General features: G+C 45.5%; 1 protein-coding gene across 6 annotated transcripts in view; it reads left to right on the plus strand.

The window, feature by feature from the left end:
• Positions 1-18,986, plus strand: part of HDX (highly divergent homeobox) — a 345,086-nt gene that overhangs the window by 120,479 nt on the left and 205,621 nt on the right. For all 6 annotated transcript variants that reach the window (XM_078688482.1, XM_078688487.1, XM_078688486.1 and 3 more), the window contains one exon: positions 680-1,780. In XM_078688482.1, the coding sequence (XP_078544608.1) occupies positions 680-1,780 (1,101 nt within the window). The remainder of the gene's footprint in view (positions 1-679; positions 1,781-18,986) is intronic.

Consider the following 18,986-nt stretch of genomic DNA (forward strand, 5'->3'; position numbering starts at 1 on the left):
TTTATTTGACTCAACAATGTATGATCCATGATTATGTGTATTATTGTTTTGTATTTACTTTCTTTTCATTTCTTGTCTAATAAAAATGATTTGAACACAAAAAAAAAAGCCAAAACTTAGTTTTTTTTAATTCAGCCATGCATGTTGCTGAAAGCTGGTGACTTTAGCACAACTAACTGATCATTGATGCCATTTTTAGGAACAAAACAGACCCTTTTGTCCCCCAAAACTCAAAATTTGCTATATTTTTTCTATTTTCTATGCTCCCTGCAGGGTAATCCACAAACCCTGGGTACCTTTAGAATCCCAAGAAGGCCCAGCAGTTAAGGGGTTAACATTTTGGCATAGAAGCTCTTCGTTGTGTTTTGTGATCTCCTTTTGAAAGGCTACAATTCACAAACAGCCCCACTGCACCCAATAGTAGCGTAGAGAGCAAGACCACAGTGTTACTCTAGCATTTAGGTGGTAAAGCTCATGAGTTTAGAACATCCATGTACAATACGGTTTGAAATATTGAATCAAGGGGCTCCCTTGTATTTGTGCCCCACTTTGTCATGTATGTGTAGCATGACCTATATAGCATCAGGTTCTGTTTCTGAGACAATGCTTTTTTCTCTTCTTTTATTGTCTCTTGCCCTAATAGAAAATCTTAATGAATGTAAATTTCCTTTCTTTACAGACTTGGGTCGGGAATAAAAGAAGAAAAATGAATAACAAAATTACCGGGGATTCTGAAGGATCTACACAAGGGAATGTTACCAGTGCCGCCACTTGGCCTCCAGAAGTAGTGGTTAGAAATGTTCCGACTGTTTCCCGATCCCAAAGCCAGCAGCCTTCTCAGACATCTTCTAACAGTGATGTTATCTTGACGGGGGTCTACAGTCCGAATCACTCCTCCAGCAGACACGGATCTACCCAACTGACCAATACTCCAGTAGCAGAAATGCATAAAAACGCTGTTCTAAGGCCGATTGGAAGGAATGAAACTGAATTTCAGAAGCAGCACATGAACATGCAAAGGCAAACATCTTTTTCTAAAAATGCCTTGCTTGTACATGACGAAAAACCTGTTTTGTCAAGACATTCAAGTGTTCAAAATTCAGCCAACTCTATGTACGCTAAGAAACACTATGGTAGTCCTTCGGGGCAGTCAATGGAAATGGTTGTACCTCAAAAGACGACTGTGTGGCCCAGGCACTTTAAAAGCGAGCCTGTTAGTCACAGGTCATACCGACCTGAAAATATGAACTCCAGCCTTGGGTCACACAATCCATCGGGCCTAAGGGGCAATGTGAGGGATACTTCCACACATAATCTGGAAATCCGAGAAGTGTTTTCATTAGCAAGTAACGATCATTCCCAGAGATCCTATGGCGAAAGAACTGTCCTCAAGCCTCGTTCATCAGAAGGCAATTGCTTATCCATTGCAATGGAAACAGGGGACATAGATGATGAATACGCAAGAGAGGAGGAGCTGGCATCCCTGGGAGCACAAACACAATGTTACTTTAATGAATATGGTAATTCCCCTCGAGTAGAACACAAACACAACCCTTCTTTGCCAGTAAGAACTTTAAGCTCTAATGCACAATCGGGGAAAGGACGAGACGTCCCAGATAAAATGATGTATCCTAATCGGGACTATCACTTGTCTTCTGGTGCCCCATATCAAATGAAAAACTCTATGTACAACAGTACCAATCTGTCAAAGAGTAATTTTTCCCCTCAATATGCAGCATCAAATCAACAGAGGCTGTCTCAGAACCAAAACAATTACCAGGTAATTTGCTATTTTATTTTCTTCATTATATTTTTCTCTTTGGGTGTTGAACGAGTGAAAAGCAAAGTAAACTTGGAAAGTTGACATGGCTCTTCAAGTAGTTAATAGAGATCAAAATGTGTATGCAGTTGTAAGGATAACCAGTTTATTTCATGGGAGTCTTTGGGTTCCAGCTATAGAAATGTATCTGTTTACTATCCATCTGTTTTACATGTACCACGTTCTCACTGCCTCTTTTTCATTCAAGTTCATGAAAATAATCAGCCGTATTTATTTTTTCTTGGAGATAGATTTTACATTAAACTGATGATTGTCTTCATTTCATTTAGTGTCATTATCGTCAATCAGAATAAAACTTTGGGTGAATGAAGTTGTGACACCAAAGGCACTTTTTTCTTCTGGAATGTGTATCATTTTCTTCTTGCATTTACAGGACAGGGTCTGTCGAATTTATAAAAATATCTTCTTGTCCGTGTGATAAAATGCTACTGAAATCTGCTTGTTCTGGCATGTAATTCACTAGCGCCACTTGGCTAATCCCTGAATCAGTTTGATAGTAAGGCACAGGCACATGACGCTAAAATAAAGCGTACCTTTCTTAATGTAAACATAAGCTAAGAGAGTTTGAGGTTGTTTTAATTATGATATGGATGCCTTCCTTGCGATACCGGTGTATTCTGGGAGCCGTTTTCAAGTGAATTATTCTGATGAGGTAGAGCTCAAAGTGTACGTCCACTACCAGGAGTGATCAGGATTGGGACCTTTAAAAGACAGATTACATACGGACTATTATAGTAGATGGATTAACCTATTTATCTAGTGCCTTAATGAGAAAAGTGCTACGCAAACAAATGATGGACGGAATGCTGAATCAATCATACATTCACCCTAGTCAAGCTTTCTGGGTTAAATCTATCGTTCTTTTGCTCACCATGCCACCCAATGTTAGAACCAGCCATATTCAAATCAGTCTTGACCCTGTGCCTCATGGGAACAGTCCAGACCGAACTGCCAAGCCACTACCTCCCTGGACCGGAAACAAGCATCCTGGGACCGGTTTCTGGGTGTTGCCCTTTATCAGCCAGGCTAGCTTGATTCCAGTGGCACAGTGAGCAAGGGACCTACGTGTGGGCACACCTATCCCACTTCGGGGAATTTGATTAGAAAAGTGGCATATACATTACATTGTCTGCAGCTCGTGCAGTAACTCCTAAGCAGATGTCTGCAGCATTTGCATTTATCTGTTGTGTTCTGATTGTGATTAGAATCTGTGATTTGAAGGGTAAAATTGTTGGTCAGTTGGTCATTAACCCAGTGAACAATCCCACCAAGATTCAAATCAGTGACCTGCATTACACATGACTCTATATAGGCATGTACTCCATGGCATCTAAATGTGAACCTACAATATAACATAAAGGTTGTTTATACACCTTTTGAATATTTTCATTATTTCCTTCTCTGCCCCTCTAGGCACACAGTGGTTCGCCATGGCTCTTTCTGGGGAACTCACACCAGGGTCTGGAGACTCATCCTTCATTTCTTTGCCCTTCCTTACTCTGTATTTATCTGATAACTTGTTATTTTCTCTATTCTTCTACCTCACTTTTATGGTCCAGCTTGACACCACAGCTCTCGCCAGACAGTTATGAAAACATCACTAGAAAGAGGCTTTGGCTCCACCCACATATTGGGAGTCAGGAGTACATGTTTTGATTGGGCAGAAGTTGTGTGCTTCCACAAAGCTGTGCTTATTAACTGTGCAGCTGTGATCATTTTGTTTTTTATCCAGCTGGCTGAGCTTGAACTTTCAGGGGCACACTAAGGACATCATACATCTATTAAAGTGTCTTAGATAGCTAGTTAATTTATGGTGTTTTTATTTGGGAGCAGCACAGATGGATGGAGACAGTCATTTAGTCAATCAACGTTTATTGTTTAGATTACTTAAAACATAGTATTCATGAAGGAGAAAAAAAAGAGTAATAGTTCCTTGCAAGACCCTATAAGATAACTGACACATTGTGCCCAAAAAATAAAACTCAGGGTGCACTAGCGGCATTAAAATAAATGAACTGTTTGCAATATGTTATACTTGAACCATTTAAAAACATTTTTATAAGAAAGATAAAAATAACTTGAAATCCTCCACAAGAATGGAGAAAATGCTTAACAGTTGTTAATACTCAATTACAAAGTGAACCAGTTCTACAATGCCTAAAGCCCGTGGTGCAGAAACTTAGAGTTATTGATTCACAATCATCTCAGTACTTTGTTGTGAAATTTTAAGAAGGTCCTGCACAGCTTTAGCCGCTTAACCGCAGCGGCAATTCCGCCGCGGTGTGGCGGTTTACACAGTGGGTGGGGACACGATGGCTAACGGACGTGCGCAGCACTACGGAGGTAGTGCGCACGACAGCCGTCGGCCGTCAGAAGCAGCTAAGGGGCTACAGAATTTGCGTATCCTTGCCAATTTGAAGGGAACCATAGTGCTTACAATCCAGTTCATTGCATGATTACAGGTTCTTATATCGTGACTTAAAAATAATGGCTTTAATAAGGATCGCCAGAAGTCGAGCAACGTCGGTGCAGAAAACTTACCGATTTGTAACCGCAAAGTCTACACTTGACTATTTTAGAAAGCAGAGACCAGTTGGGGTTAAAGTCTTTGAGGTGTAGTGCCAGCATTCTTGCTGCCAAGATCTGGATCAGGCAAACTTTGCCTATTGAACATTTCAGGTAAGGTTGCGCCGGAAGTCCCTCTTGGCTTGTTGTTTGATGCTGCCAGGGCCCTTAATGACGGTGTGGACTTAACGTTTTGCAAGTCTGTGGTCTTCAAGAGTAATTTAATTAGTTTTTTCATTATACTTTCTACTGCAGTGTACGTAATTGAGAAGGTGTTTAAAACAGTCAGATCGATTTGTAGAGTTGCTGCTACCGTCGTTAAATAGATGGACCACGAGTTGTTTTTGTATTTGAATATGTCTTGCAAAATACATTTCAAGGTGCCTGGCAACGCCGTTGTGCATCTAAAAAGTATTTTAAAAAGACCCCCATGCTAGACCATGCAATGCCCTCCAGGCCAAATTCAAGTCTCACCAGGGGTCCCCTGATGTAATGGGGCAATTTAAACACTCTTTTGTACATTTTTAGGTGTAATTTGTCGATGGTTTTGATGAGTTGACCCGGAAAGGCCTCCCTGCCGTATGTAATTGCAGAAGGTAGTACGGCCCTGAGCACTTTTCTGATTGGGACTGAGGAGGGGCTTTCAAGGGCTGTGTGTAACTGGCAAAGTCTGGTGGTTATTAATGCTGCCTTATCCTTTAAGTGGCGCTTGTTAGAAATGGGAATCTCTGGTTGGCTAAGGCTTGCGCCAAAGCCAGGCAGAGACCACCACTCTAGTCAGGGAAAGGGAGTTACACGCCAAAGATAACCCCTGCTCACCCCCTTGGTAGCTTGGCACGAGCAGTTAGGCTTATCCCGGTGGCGATATTTAAAGCATTTGCACAACACACACAGTAACAACATACTAGGCACACCACAAAAGGAACTCTACACAAGGTTATATATATAAATAGCCTTTGTATTATAATAAAACACATTAGATGGTAATCACACAATTTTCACTGTGCCAACTGGAACTGGGCAATATTTACCGGGGATTATTTACACATGACAGGGCCAGGTGGGCCACTGTCAGAATCATCACTTGCTAAAAATAGTAAAAGTGAGAATATTTTATGAACTTAGAACACAACCAGTAACTACTGGCAGACACTATACTCAGCGTCAACCTGTAACATATATCATATCATGCACAGTATCACATAAGGCAAGAAAGCTATTCTGCGCCAACCTCATAAGCCTAAACATAGTAGACCATAATCTACTAAACATAACTCGCATTAGGTAACAACCTTACTAACATAAGCTGCAGTAGGGAATAAATCACACCTAGACCACAATAGAAGATAAAAATAAAACATAACACAGTATGAAAAACTTCATAATCATAAACACATCTAGAAGCATAAATCAGGGTGCATAAAACATAGCATATAAATTACATTTGCTAGCACCTCTATCAATCACACTAGGGCCTGGCGCCCTACACATCTTGTAGTCTCCTGGGCCAACTGGCCATCTCTAAGGGACTCAAATGCCCTCTATCTAAAGTCAGGGCGCGCTGCCTGTACAGCGAAAGTCAAGGGTGTGCAATCTGCGCAGGACTAAACGTAGCAGCTGGCACTAAGTGCTGCGCAGCTGTGAAGAGAAAGATGGGGGCGAAGGAATGTGTCTCACTCCTGCATTCAGCATGTCCCCTCAAAGAAAAGTCCTAAACGGTGCAGCTGCCCACTACTTGCTGGGCAGCTGTGAAAGTAAAAATGCGGCATGGTCCCTCAATGGACCTTCAGACAAATGTGCCCAATGTTGGAGCCATCTGACTCTGAAAATAAACATGTCCCATGGAGCACACTGGTTCCTGAAATAATTAGGCCATAATCAAGAAAAAGAACTTGCCCCCAAAACGTGTAACGCACTGACGCTTTAAAAGTAACTAAGGCCAAGTATTGGAGCCACACGGGCTCTGTAATTAACTAATGCGACGTTGGAGCCCCTGGGGCTCTGAAAACAAATATGCACCCGTTGGAGCCATGTAGGCTCTAAAATACTGGCGCCAATCGTTGAAGCCATCTGGCTCTTAGAATCACAATGCCCACGTGGGAGCGGCCCGCTGACAGACGGGGCCGCTCTGACTCTGAACATACCACTGTGCCTTGATCCAGAACCATCAATGGTCTGCACGGAGCCCCCCAGCCCTTCTCCACTCACCGGACTGTTCTCTTTGGGTGGGGGCTCCTCTAGAGTGTGGCGGGATCTCCGGTCTCTCCACCCGGGAGACCAGCGAGGCGTGGCACGGCTTCTCCTCACAGCGCAGGGCTTCCCTCAACCACACGGGACCCCTGCATATGAGACATCACTTTGGCGGCCTTCTGGTCGGATCTCAGGCCCCGCCCACGTCCCGGTCGAGGAGCGCCTGACTTCCGGTGTGGCCACATGGGCCATGGTGGTGATTCTACCTTCGGTGGCAAGAGGGGTAGGCTCCCTCGAAAATAAAAATCAACAGCGGGGTGGGCACCCGCTTGAGAAATAGCACAATAAGCGGGGTGGGCACCCGTAATTTTAAGATGAGTGAAGTCGCGGGGTGGGCACCCGCGCATTAAATAAACAAATGAGCGGCACTCACCCAGGGTGGGCACCCGTAGTTAAATATAAAAAAATAAGCGGGGTGGCACCCGTAAGGCCGGTAATTTCGGGGGAATCCCTATGCTGGGGCTTTCCTCTTAAAGGAGCTGCAGCGCAGCGCTGCGCAGCCCCCAGGCTCTCCCTCTCCTGGGGGAAAATCCACAGATAGTGCTCCCAGTAATCCCAGGCAAGGCAGAAGGGTCCCAAAGCAATTAATAGTCTTTAAGGTATCCAGGGGCAGGGCCAGGCCCAGGTAGGCTAGCCCTCCCCTGGCCCCAGCAGCAGCACGCCCCTGGCAGATTGGAGTCCAAGAACAAGAACCTCTTCATGGGGTCACATCTCCTTTTATACACCATTTTCCTTTGTTCTCAACTATAGGTGAAGGGGAGTACCAGATACAACTGGTTCAGGGGAGCTTCTGATCACTTTGTTTTGCTCAGCTTCTCTCTCCCTTTCACAAGACAGGCCAGGGACATCAGACTCACCACAGGAGGTGGAGCCAGCTTTGTGGAGGGAAGGCATAGCCCTATTCAGGTCCCAGGTGCAACTCCTCCCTCCCATCTACATGCAGATCTCCCTATTCACCACTGGGCAGACTCATCCTGGCTCCTGGAGCCAACCACACCAGCCAGCCCTTGTCAATCACAAGCCAGGAAGGTAATTCACATCTTACAGCACACAGAAATGCCAACTTCTAAAAGTGGCATTTCTAAAATAACCACAATTAATCTGCGCACACTATTGTGCAGCATTTATTCACATGAGTCCGCACATACTAAACTTGACCCTGCACTCCCCTCATATCGGGAATTACCATGGGCACACATATCCCCCATAAATTCATATGGGAAGGCAGGCCCATCTCACCACACGCACTCAGAGTGCGCACGCACTTTACACTGGGCCACAGTGCTATAAAGTGCGTACAGGCCTAATATCACTACCACTATGTCAGAGGCTTAAGGCAAAAAGTTTAGGGGTGAACCTGCCAAAAAGGCCCAAGTCCAACAGCACTTGTGTGTTGAAGGTGCGCCGTATGCAGAAAACCATGTGTCCAGATAGTTATAAAATTTAGCTCCTGAGATTTTTAAAGGGCCCAGAGACCAGTTATTGCTTGTTTGTTTTAGCGTCTGTCCGATTGATAGCACCTTTGTTTTGGATTTGTTTGCTATCATCTTGATTGCTCTACTATATAAATGAAGAGAATTTAATGCTCTCTGGAGTTCTATTTTTGAGTTGTCAAGCAGTACAATGTTATCTGCGTATTGCAATATTGTGATCTTAGTATTGCCTATTTTTGGAGGGATTAAGTTAACCTTGTGTTCCCGGGACATGTTTGCCGTATATAAATTGAACAACATTGGAGCAAGGACCCACCCTTGCTTTAGCCTTTAATGGGTGTCGATCTACGTGGTTAACGCTGTATCTGACAATTTGACCCTCACCCAGGTTGATGTGTATAATGATATGATGACATTAAGACCACTAGGAATACCCCACACCTGGAGTTTTCTCCATAAAATACCTCTGTCCACCAGATCGAATGCAAATGAATAATCGACAAAGCATGCATAGCGAGCTGTTGTCTTCTTGCTTTTTGCCTGGTGGGGAAGATAAGATAGATTAATTATGTTATCTAGCGTGGAGGAGTGGGGTCTGAAGCCAGTTTGGCAGAAAGGAATTATTGCATTTATTGTTGCCCCGGTCTCTAGATTTTTTAAGAGTGCAGCTGCGTAGTTCTTGGCCTCAATGTTCAGTAGGGCTTTCAGCCAAAAGTTGGTGGGGTTTTGTCTGTCACCCTTTTGATGGAGGCAGTCATTAACCCTAAATTGATTTTTCCTTCTAGCTTGACAGTGCAACTGTCACCTGACCATTGAATCTGCATCCTTGGTTCTTAACCTTTTACTTCTGGGGACCTCCCACTTAATCATTACTGGAACCCGGGAACTCCCACTGAATCATTATTGGAATCAGGGGACCCCGCTCCTCCTTCCCCCCCACCTAGTCATTAATGGAAGCTGGGGACCCTGGTTTAAGCATTGTTGATGATTTGAACTGCAAATCAGTTCTCAAAAAATGCAGAAAAAAACATTCATGTAACAAGTACACATTTCATTTAATTCACAAATACATATAAATAAATAAATAAAATAATAGAAAGGTTGGAGCTTTTCTAAATTCAGTTGGGGCCACTCATTGTCCATACTATATTCTGTTTGATTCACTTTCACTGCTCCCACGAATCAACCTGAGGATACTAATTTATTTTTTAGCATGCAGTTTCTTCATATTAACAGTATGTTTTACAGATTTTCTATTGTACATTGAGCTTCTTTATTTATAAACACTTAATAAACTGTTAATATTATTTTATTTTCTAAGGAGTCGCGAACCCCTGAGAAGGCTTTGCAGACCCTTAGGGTTCCCGGACCACAGGTTGGGAACAACTGACCTATACCAATATTATTCCACTGTTGTTTCCTTCCACACAAATACAGATTAGTTCCCATGCTATCTACTACAAATGCTTCACATTACCATACAAGATTCCTTTAAAACCAGACCTATTAGCTTTGCTATACTTGTTTTTATTATTGCCTGTACGCTTCTTAGTTTGCCCCATTCCCCAAATTTGTATCTACTTTCCATTTGCCCTCCTTTTAGGTCGAGCCTAGAGCAGCGCGCATGCGCTGCTTGCTCGCCTTTTAGTAAGGGGCTTCAGAAGGCTGCCCAGGCTCACTACACGCTTGTGCGTGTGCTTTTTTCTTTCTTACATGCTAATGGGCTTTGCGTGCGTCTTTCAAATAAAGACAAACACAACAATGATGGACAGAATGTGGATCAATGTCACACATTCACCCCAGTCCAAATATCTGGGCCCAAATCCATCGTTTTTCCACTCCACACCACCCTGGGTTAGACAATGGCGATATGCAAATCAGCGCTGACCCTGTGCCCCATGGGAACAGTCCAGTTCGAACTACAAAAGCCATGTCCTTCCCAGAACGGAAACAAGCATCCGAGGACCGGCCCGGTTTCGAGGTAACACCTCTCTTCAGCCCGGCTAGCTTGATTCCAGTGGTGTGGAGTGCCTGGGACTCACGTCTGAGCATCCCCAGTACACTTAGAGCGGTAACTGCAAACACAACAATGATGGACAGAATGTGGATCAATGTCACACATTCACCCCAGTCCAAAGATCTGGGCCCAAATCCATCGTTTTTCCACTCCACACCACCCTGGGTTAGACAATGGCGATATGCAAATCAGCGCTGACCCTGTGCCCCATGGGAACAGTCCAGTCCGAACTACAAAAGCCATGTCCTTCCCAGAACGGAAACAAGCATCCGAGGACCGGCCCGGTTTCAAGGTAACACCTCTCTTCAGCCCGGCTAGCTTGATTCCAGTGGTGTGGAGTGCCTGGGACTCACGTCTGAGCATCCCCAGTACACTTAGAGCGGTAACTGCAAACACAACAATGATGGACAGAATGTGGATCAATGTCACACATTCACCCCAGTCCAAAGATCTGGGCCCAAATCCATCGTTTTTCCACTCCACACCACCCTGGGTTAGACAATGGCGATATGCAAATCAGCGCTGACCCTGTGCCCCATGGGAACAGTCCAGTCCGAACTACAAAAGCCATGTCCTTCCCAGAACGGAAACAAGCATCCGAGGACCGGCCCGGTTTCGAGGTAACACCTCTCTTCAGCCCGGCTAGCTTGATTCCAGTGGTGTGGAGTGCCTGGGACTCACGTCTGAGCATCCCCAGTACACTTAGAGCAGTAACTGCAAACACAACAATGATGGACAGAATGTGGATCAATGTCACACATTCACCCCAGTCCAAAGATCTGGGCCCAAATCCATCGTTTTTCCACTCCACACCACCCTGGGTTAGACAATGGCGATATGCAAATCAGCGCTGACCCTGTGCCCCATGGGAACAGTCCAGTCCGAACTACAAAAGCCATGTCCTTCCCAGAACGGAAACAAGCATCCGAGGACCGGCCCGGTTTCGAGGTAACACCTCTCTTCAGCCCGGCTAGCTTGATTCCAGTGGTGTGGAGTGCCTGGGACTCACGTCTGAGCATCCCCAGTACACTTAGAGCGGTAACTGCAAACACAACAATGATGGACAGAATGTGGATCAATGTCACACATTCACCCCAGTCCAAAGATCTTGGCCCAAATCCATCGTTTTTCCACTCCACACCACCCTGGGTTAGACAATGGCGATATGCAAATCAGCGCTGACCCTGTGCCCCATGGGAACAGTCCAGTCCGAACTACAAAAGCCATGTCCTTCCCAGAACAGAAACAAGCATCCGAGGACCGGCCCGGTTTCGAGGTAACACCTCTCTTCAGCCTGGCTAGCTTGATTCCAGTGGTGTGGAGTGCCTGGGACTCACGTCTGAGCATCCCCATTACACTTAGAGCGGTAACTGCAAACACAACAATGATGGACAGAATGTGGATCAATGTCACACATTCACCCCAGTCCAAAGATCTGGGCCCAAATCCATCGTTTTTCCACTCCACACCACCCTGGGTTAGACAATGGCGATATGCAAATCAGCGCTGACCCTGTGCCCCATGGGAACAGTCCAGTCCGAACTACAAAAGCCATGTCCTTCCCAGAACGGAAACAAGCATCCGAGGACCGGCCCGGTTTCGAGGTAACACCTCTCTTCAGCCCGGCTAGCTTGATTCCAGTGGTGTGGAGTGCCTGGGACTCACGTCTGAGCATCCCCAGTACACTTAGAGCGGTAACTGCAAACACAACAATGATGGACAGAATGTGGATCAATGCCACACATTCACCCCAGTCCAAAGATCTGGGCCCAAATCCATTGTTTTTCCACTCCACACCACCCTGGGTTAGACAATGGCGATATGCAAATCAGCGCTGACCCTGTGCCCCATGGGAACAGTCCAGTCCGAACTACAAAAGCCATGTCCTTCCCAGAACGGAAACAAGCATCCGAGGACCGGCCCGGTTTCGAGGTAACACCTCTCTTCAGCCCGGCTAGCTTGATTCCAGTGGTGTGGAGTGCCTGGGACTCACGTCTGAGCATCCCCAGTACACTTAGAGCGGTAACTGCAAACACAACAATGATGGACAGAATGTGGATCAATGTCACACATTCACCCCAGTCCAAAGATCTGGGCCCAAATCCATCGTTTTTCCACTCCACACCACCCTGGGTTAGACAATGGCGATATGCAAATCAGCGCTGACCCTGTGCCCCATGGGAACAGTCCAGTCCGAACTACAAAAGCCATGTCCTTCCCAGAACAGAAACAAGCATCCGAGGACCGGCCCGGTTTCGAGGTAACACCTCTCTTCAGCCCGGCTAGCTTGATTCCAGTGGTGTGGAGTGCCTGGGACTCACGTCTGAGCATCCCCAGTACACTTAGAGCGGTAACTGCAAACTCAACAATGATGGACAGAATGTGGATCAATGTCACACATTCACCCCAGTCCAAAGATCTGGGCCCAAATCCATCGTTTTTCCACTCCACACCACCCTGGGTTAGACAATGGCGATATGCAAATCAGCGCTGACCCTGTGCCCCATGGGAACAGTCCAGTCCGAACTACAAAAGCCATGTCCTTCCCAGAACGGAAACAAGCATCCGAGGACCGGCCCGGTTTCGAGGTAACACCTCTCTTCAGCCCGGCTAGCTTGATTCCAGTGGTGTGGAGTGCCTGGGACTCACGTCTGAGCATCCCCAGTACACTTAGAGCGGTAACTGCAAACACAACAATGATGGACAGAATGTGGATCAATGCCACACATTCACCCCAGTCCAAAGATCTGGGCCCAAATCCATCGTTTTTCCACTCCACACCACCCTGGGTTAGACAATGGCGATATGCAAATCAGCGCTGACCCTGTGCCCCATGGGAACAGTCCAGTCCGAACTACAAAAGCCATGTCCTTCCCAGAACGGAAACAAGCATCCGAGGACCGGCCCGGTTTCGAGGTAACACCTCTCTTCAGCCCGGCTAGCTTGATTCCAGTGGTGTGGAGTGCCTGGGACTCACGTCTGAGCATCCCCAGTACACTTAGAGCGGTAACTGCAAACACAACAATGATGGACAGAATGTGGATCAATGTCACACATTCACCCCAGTCCAAAGATCTGGGCCCAAATCCATCGTTTTTCCACTCCACACCACCCTGGGTTAGACAATGGCGATATGCAAATCAGCGCTGACCCTGTGCCCCATGGGAACAGTCCAGTCCGAACTACAAAAGCCATGTCCTTCCCAGAACGGAAACAAGCATCCGAGGACCGGCCCGGTTTCGAGGTAACACCTCTCTTCAGCCCGGCTAGCTTGATTCCAGTGGTGTGGAGTGCCTGGGACTCAAGTCTGAGCATCCCCAGTACACTTAGAGCGGTAACTGCAAACACAACAATGATGGACAGAATGTGGATCAATGTCACACATTCACCCCAGTCCAAAGATCTGGGCCCAAATCCATCGTTTTTCCACTCCACACCACCCTGGGTTAGACAATGGCGATATGCAAATCAGCGCTGACCCTGTGCCCCATTGTCTAACCCAGGGTGGTATGGAGTGGAAAAACGATGGATTTGGGCCCAGATCTTTGGACTGGGGTGAATGTGTGACATTGATCCACATTCTGTCCATCATTGTTGTGTTTGCAATTACCGCTCTAAGTGTACTGGGGATGCTCAGACGTGAGTCCCAGGCACTCCACACCACTGGAATCAAGCTAGCCGGGCTGATGAGAGGTGTTACCTCGAAACAGGGCCGGTCCTCGGATGCTTGTTTCCGTTCTGGGAAGGACATGGCTTTTGTAGTTCGGACTGGACTGTTCCCATGGGGCACAGGGTCAGCGCTGATTTGCATATCGCCATTGTCTAACCCAGGGTGGTGTGGAGTGGAAAAACGATGGATTTGGGCCCAGATCTTTGGACTGGGGTGAATGTGTGACATTGAGCCACATTCTGTCCATCATTGTTGTGTTTGCAATTACCGCTCTAAGTGTACTGGGGATGCTCAGACGTGAGTCCCAGGCACTCCACACCACTGGAATCAAGCTAGCCGGGCTGATGAGAGGTGTTACCTCGAAACCGGGCCGGTCCTCGGATGCTTGTTTCCGTTCTGGGAAGGACATGGCTTTTGTAGTTCGGACTGGACTGTTCCCATGGGGCACAGGGTCAGCGCTGATTTGCATATCGCCATTGTCTAACCCAGGGTGGTGTGGAGTGGAAAAACGATGGATTTGGGCCCAGATCTTTGGACTGGGGTGAATGTGTGACATTGATCCACATTCTGTCCATCATTGTTGTGTTTGCAATTACCGTTTCAAATAAAGACAGCACGCAATTGGGCAAAGGCGGGTGCATGTCCCGCCTTTGCTCCGCCCATGGCCTATTTGTGTCAGTTACCCGCACAGCGCCATATGTTTCCAATTATCGCGGTCGCGGTAATTGGAAACATATGGGCAAACGCGGCACTTTCGCTTTCGCCATGGCGGGCCATGTGCACCACTTCCGGGCTTGTTAGGAACGCCATGTTATGGAACTTTATTGGTCCGTGTGCAGTGTTCTGTATACAAACGTGGAGGTAGGTATGATATAAGTCAGTCACAGTGTGCATGTATGCACAGCAAAACAAAACCGTTTTGCTTTATCAACGCCTTCCAGTGCATTGAATTACAATGTACGGAATTACATTCTATTGTACATCACTTCTCTTGAGAGTGTTATATTTGTATCGCTACTGCTGCTTTTCCCCGGATATGATGTCTCCTACAATGCTGCTACCGTTAAGCAGTGAATGCTGTGCTACAGTGGCGTTCAGACTCGATCAATAGATATGTAGAGAACATGATTACTTCCAGTCTGGCTCTCTTCGTCCGGACTCACTTTCTGGGTCTATCTACAGCAGCAGAGGTCGCTCGCCATGGCTGCCTTAGTACATACTGCCCATGGGCATTCCGAGTTTCTACTTCAGTCGGATAGTCTGTGCACCGGGTGAGTATGGGCCGGTAACAATCTGCATCGGAGGCATCAGCACTTAGTACGCGCCCTACCCTCTGTTAACCCCAGAGCCGGTCACAAACCCAGGGATACAAGTGTGTGTCAAAGGCTGAGACTTTGTAAATAGCAACCTTATAAGCTGGACGATTATTAAGTCGGAAAGCATTCATTCCTCGTAAGCAGTTGCAGGATGGCTGTGATAAACACTGCAAGATCTAACAGTAATGCTCTTTTGGCGAAGCTTTGTGGTTTGCTAAAACCTGTAGTTTACATTTTCCCCTGATAAGAGTGGACCTACACTGCAATTTGAATACTGTTATTTTTCTAGACCCCACATTGTAAAGGCAAAGCTTCAAGTTCTAAAAAGCTGGAAAAGCACCTCTTTGATGTGCTACACACGACATAATTACACATGATTGCATTGGTGCGTATTACTGTGGGCATTGTTTAATTTGTTAAATAATGATTGCCGGTGCCCAAAGCGCAGCTCAGAAGCCGCAGTGGCGATAACCAAGGCTGCGTGGTATAGAAGTCACCTCAGGGATCTTTCATCTACTGCCAGACACTCCATGGCCCCTTGTAGATCCCTACTTTTTTCCTTGGTGACTTTGTCTTTTTCTTCCTCGTTTGTGTGCCGGTCCCCAAAAATGAATGCCGGTGGGAGCACCTGCTACCACTTACTCTAATTAAGCAGTGACAGTGCAGTGGGACAGTTGTCAGCAGTAAAGGTTTCTCTCAGTCGCCCTCTGACTTGTAATCAGGACTTTAAGTGGGATGAAAAAACGAGGGGGGGTCTCTCAAAGGGGCGTGGGCAATGTAATTAAGAGTGTGGCTTAAAAACACATAAGCTAAAAATCTGTGTTTAGCATAGTGTGCCGCGTATTTTGCTGTTTCTGTCATTGCATCCAGATATATGATACACCAAGTAACGTCAGACCACAAGCTAGGACTATTAGTTTTGTCAATGGTTGTTAGTTGCTTTAGATAAATAAGCAGCAACTATGGCTTGTTTAGGAGATGTATTCAGGTTTATACGCTGTTTTAACATTTGAAACTGTTACACTTTTCATCAAACTAGTTGTGCCCTTTTTGTATTCTTCAGCACTTATTTTTATATTTTCACATTTAAATGCAGACATAACACGTGCTCTTAACCTTAATCAGCTCGAATAGCAACCATTAGCACCACCTGGTTAGCTGCTTGCTTTGTTAGAACCAAAAAACATTATTTTGTTAAACGCTGCATGTGACTTTATTAGCCCTCTCTTGCACATCTCTGTAAAAATGATGTTGAGTCGCTCACAGACACTTTTGCATCTTTCAAAGCGCCTACGCCAGCACTCTTATAATACAGTCAACAAATTAAATTATGCTCAACTCACTTTGTCACATTTTATCTATTTTAAAATGTATACAACAAAAACATGCCAAATAAATCACTCCACTGCAAACAAAAAATATAAGTAAAAAACATCACTTACAATGCCAATAGCTCTAGCTTTCACAAATGCGAGACCTATTGCATTGCAAATGCTTTCTTGCTTTCCTGTGTGAATGAAACAAGTGGTGATCAAGGAGCAGTGGACCTGAATGATTGTCATCTGTTTTTGAGGTCGAGCTCGTAAAAAGCTGTAGTCAGGAAGAGCGCCTGAGAGTTTGATCCAACCCTGTAGATACACCCTGTGGGGAGACAGACATGTACATATTACAGACATACCCTCCCTTCAGAGACACCTTGCACTGACAAGCAACCCATCCCTTCTTACAAACACCCTCTGCAGTGTCATAAACCCTCTTGAAAGACACACCCCGCACCAAAGTGGCGCGCTATTGCCAAAAACAGATATACCCATCTGCACACATCTCACCAGCGCAGACACACACCCTCTGCTGACATACTATGAAGAGATACACATCCGCTCCGCACACTCACCTTGCAGACATACTCTTCACACAGACATGCACACTCCTGCACATACATACACATAACCCTACACACACACACACACACACGACCTTAAACAGACTCACCACTGCACAGATGTACAAATACATACACATACAGATATATTTCTGCATAAATACAGTCCTTGCATGTGCTTTGCCTTTGCTTCAAAAGAATCATATGCTTCCTTTGCTATTTGCCAGAGCTCTTATTTTCATTTGGGCTCATGGTTCGGACCCTGTCACAGTTGCTTTATAGCTGTTCTCCTTTATGTCTGGATTTCTGGTCTTCGTGCCTGGCTGTCGTTTTTCAGAGTTTCGTGTTTGGTCGGTACATTCTCCCTTTTTTCCCCAAGCTTTATCCGACATGTTGATGCTGCCTTATTCTTTCCACATACTGAACGTGTCTATGCCCTGCCAAGGTAGGAAAGATGGAGCTGGACTAACCGTTTACTCTAGAATTAGAATTTCAGGGTGTTGTTTTTGGCAATATCCTGGCTGGCCCATCCTTGTTGGGTATGCTAGTACGAAGGTGGGCAGGACTACCAAAAAACGCACTGCTGTCTCCTACTTCAGAAAGCCAGAAAGTAAGTGCGTGTGTTTTGTTGGCGATGGACTGTGCCGGAGTAATAGGTGTTTATTCGGAACTCACTAGGAGTGTTCCTAGCCTGCATGTGGGGTGAACTAGAATGAGACCTTCAGTTGTGTTCCTAGAACGGATTTATTGTTTCAGCCCTCGGATTGTAGGGAGGCGTATTTTTTGAGTCCATGTGGCAAGATTCTTTGTGTGTTATTTCCTCAGATCCACTTCCTGAGTAGTACTGCATTCGTATTGATTCATGAGACTAAGAATTGTCAGCTGGAAGTATCCATCAGCAGGATATTTTACTTAATCTCCGGTAACTTTATTTGTGGTAGATACTCGCTCCACCTGCACATTATTCTCCGATCTGGCTACCTCTGTGTTAAGGAGTAATCTTGCACATTTCCTATGGTTATAAATTAGTTTTAGCACTGCATTTCTGATATTTTCATCACTTTTGCCTCTGATCCTAAGGATGTTTAAAAAAAACAACAAAAAACAAAAAAAAACACTGGAATCAAAGCAGCAGGATGGCACCATATGTGACTCTGAGCTGTCGCGTCTGGGTAGGTACCGGAGTTGCATTGGAGCCGTAGCACCACCTATTGGTGCTTGTGATCTATTTCAACTTTTCTAGATCCTCTCTGGTACTTAAAAGGTATTCATGAGGTAAGGTGTCTGCAGGTAGAAAGAGCTTCCACAGAAACTATTGTTACCAAAGTTAAGCAGCTTATTCTGTTTTGCCATTACCAATAGGAAATTCAGAACCTTATCATCATCTGCAGGTGAGGGATTAAACAGCTGTGAGCCCATGCAGCACTAAAATGCATTCTTGCACCAAAGACCGATTACTTTTTGGATGAACAGATAGGCTGGACTGTTCCATATGGCTGTTAGATTTGCCTTGCCAACAAGCATGCAGTGCTGTATCCTTGCTCGGTGGATAATGAGGATATTGAGGGCTGTGTAATAAAAAAGAGTTCCTTGTGGTAGAAACACCAGTGCATCTATATCATAACTGAAACCCATGCTTATATTGTCCAAAATTATGTTACCAGAATTGGGTATGTTCTCTGAACCTGCAAATTGACAAAAGGAGTCAGATGAACAAAAGGCAAAATGTATTTCAGAAAATTGCAACTGCCTCCCGAGTCTCAGGATCAAGTCTTAAACTGAAAAAGTTGTAAAGTTGAATGTAGAAGAAAAACGTAAATGATCCATCAGGCCATGGAAGTCACTCTGATCTCTCCGTGCTTAGGCATGTGATCACAAAAGTACCCACAACCAACAAAGACTTCGAAAATACAAGTTGGAGCATTACATATCCAGAGCTAGAGGGCAGGTGTGTGCAGAGTTTACGAATCTGAAACAGAACAAGCTCTTTAGTGATGGTTACAGGCAAGTAAC

This window comes from Lissotriton helveticus, chromosome 4_1 (assembly GCF_964261635.1).
Source record: "Lissotriton helveticus chromosome 4_1, aLisHel1.1, whole genome shotgun sequence".
NCBI classification, from domain to species: domain Eukaryota; kingdom Metazoa; phylum Chordata; class Amphibia; order Caudata; family Salamandridae; genus Lissotriton; species Lissotriton helveticus.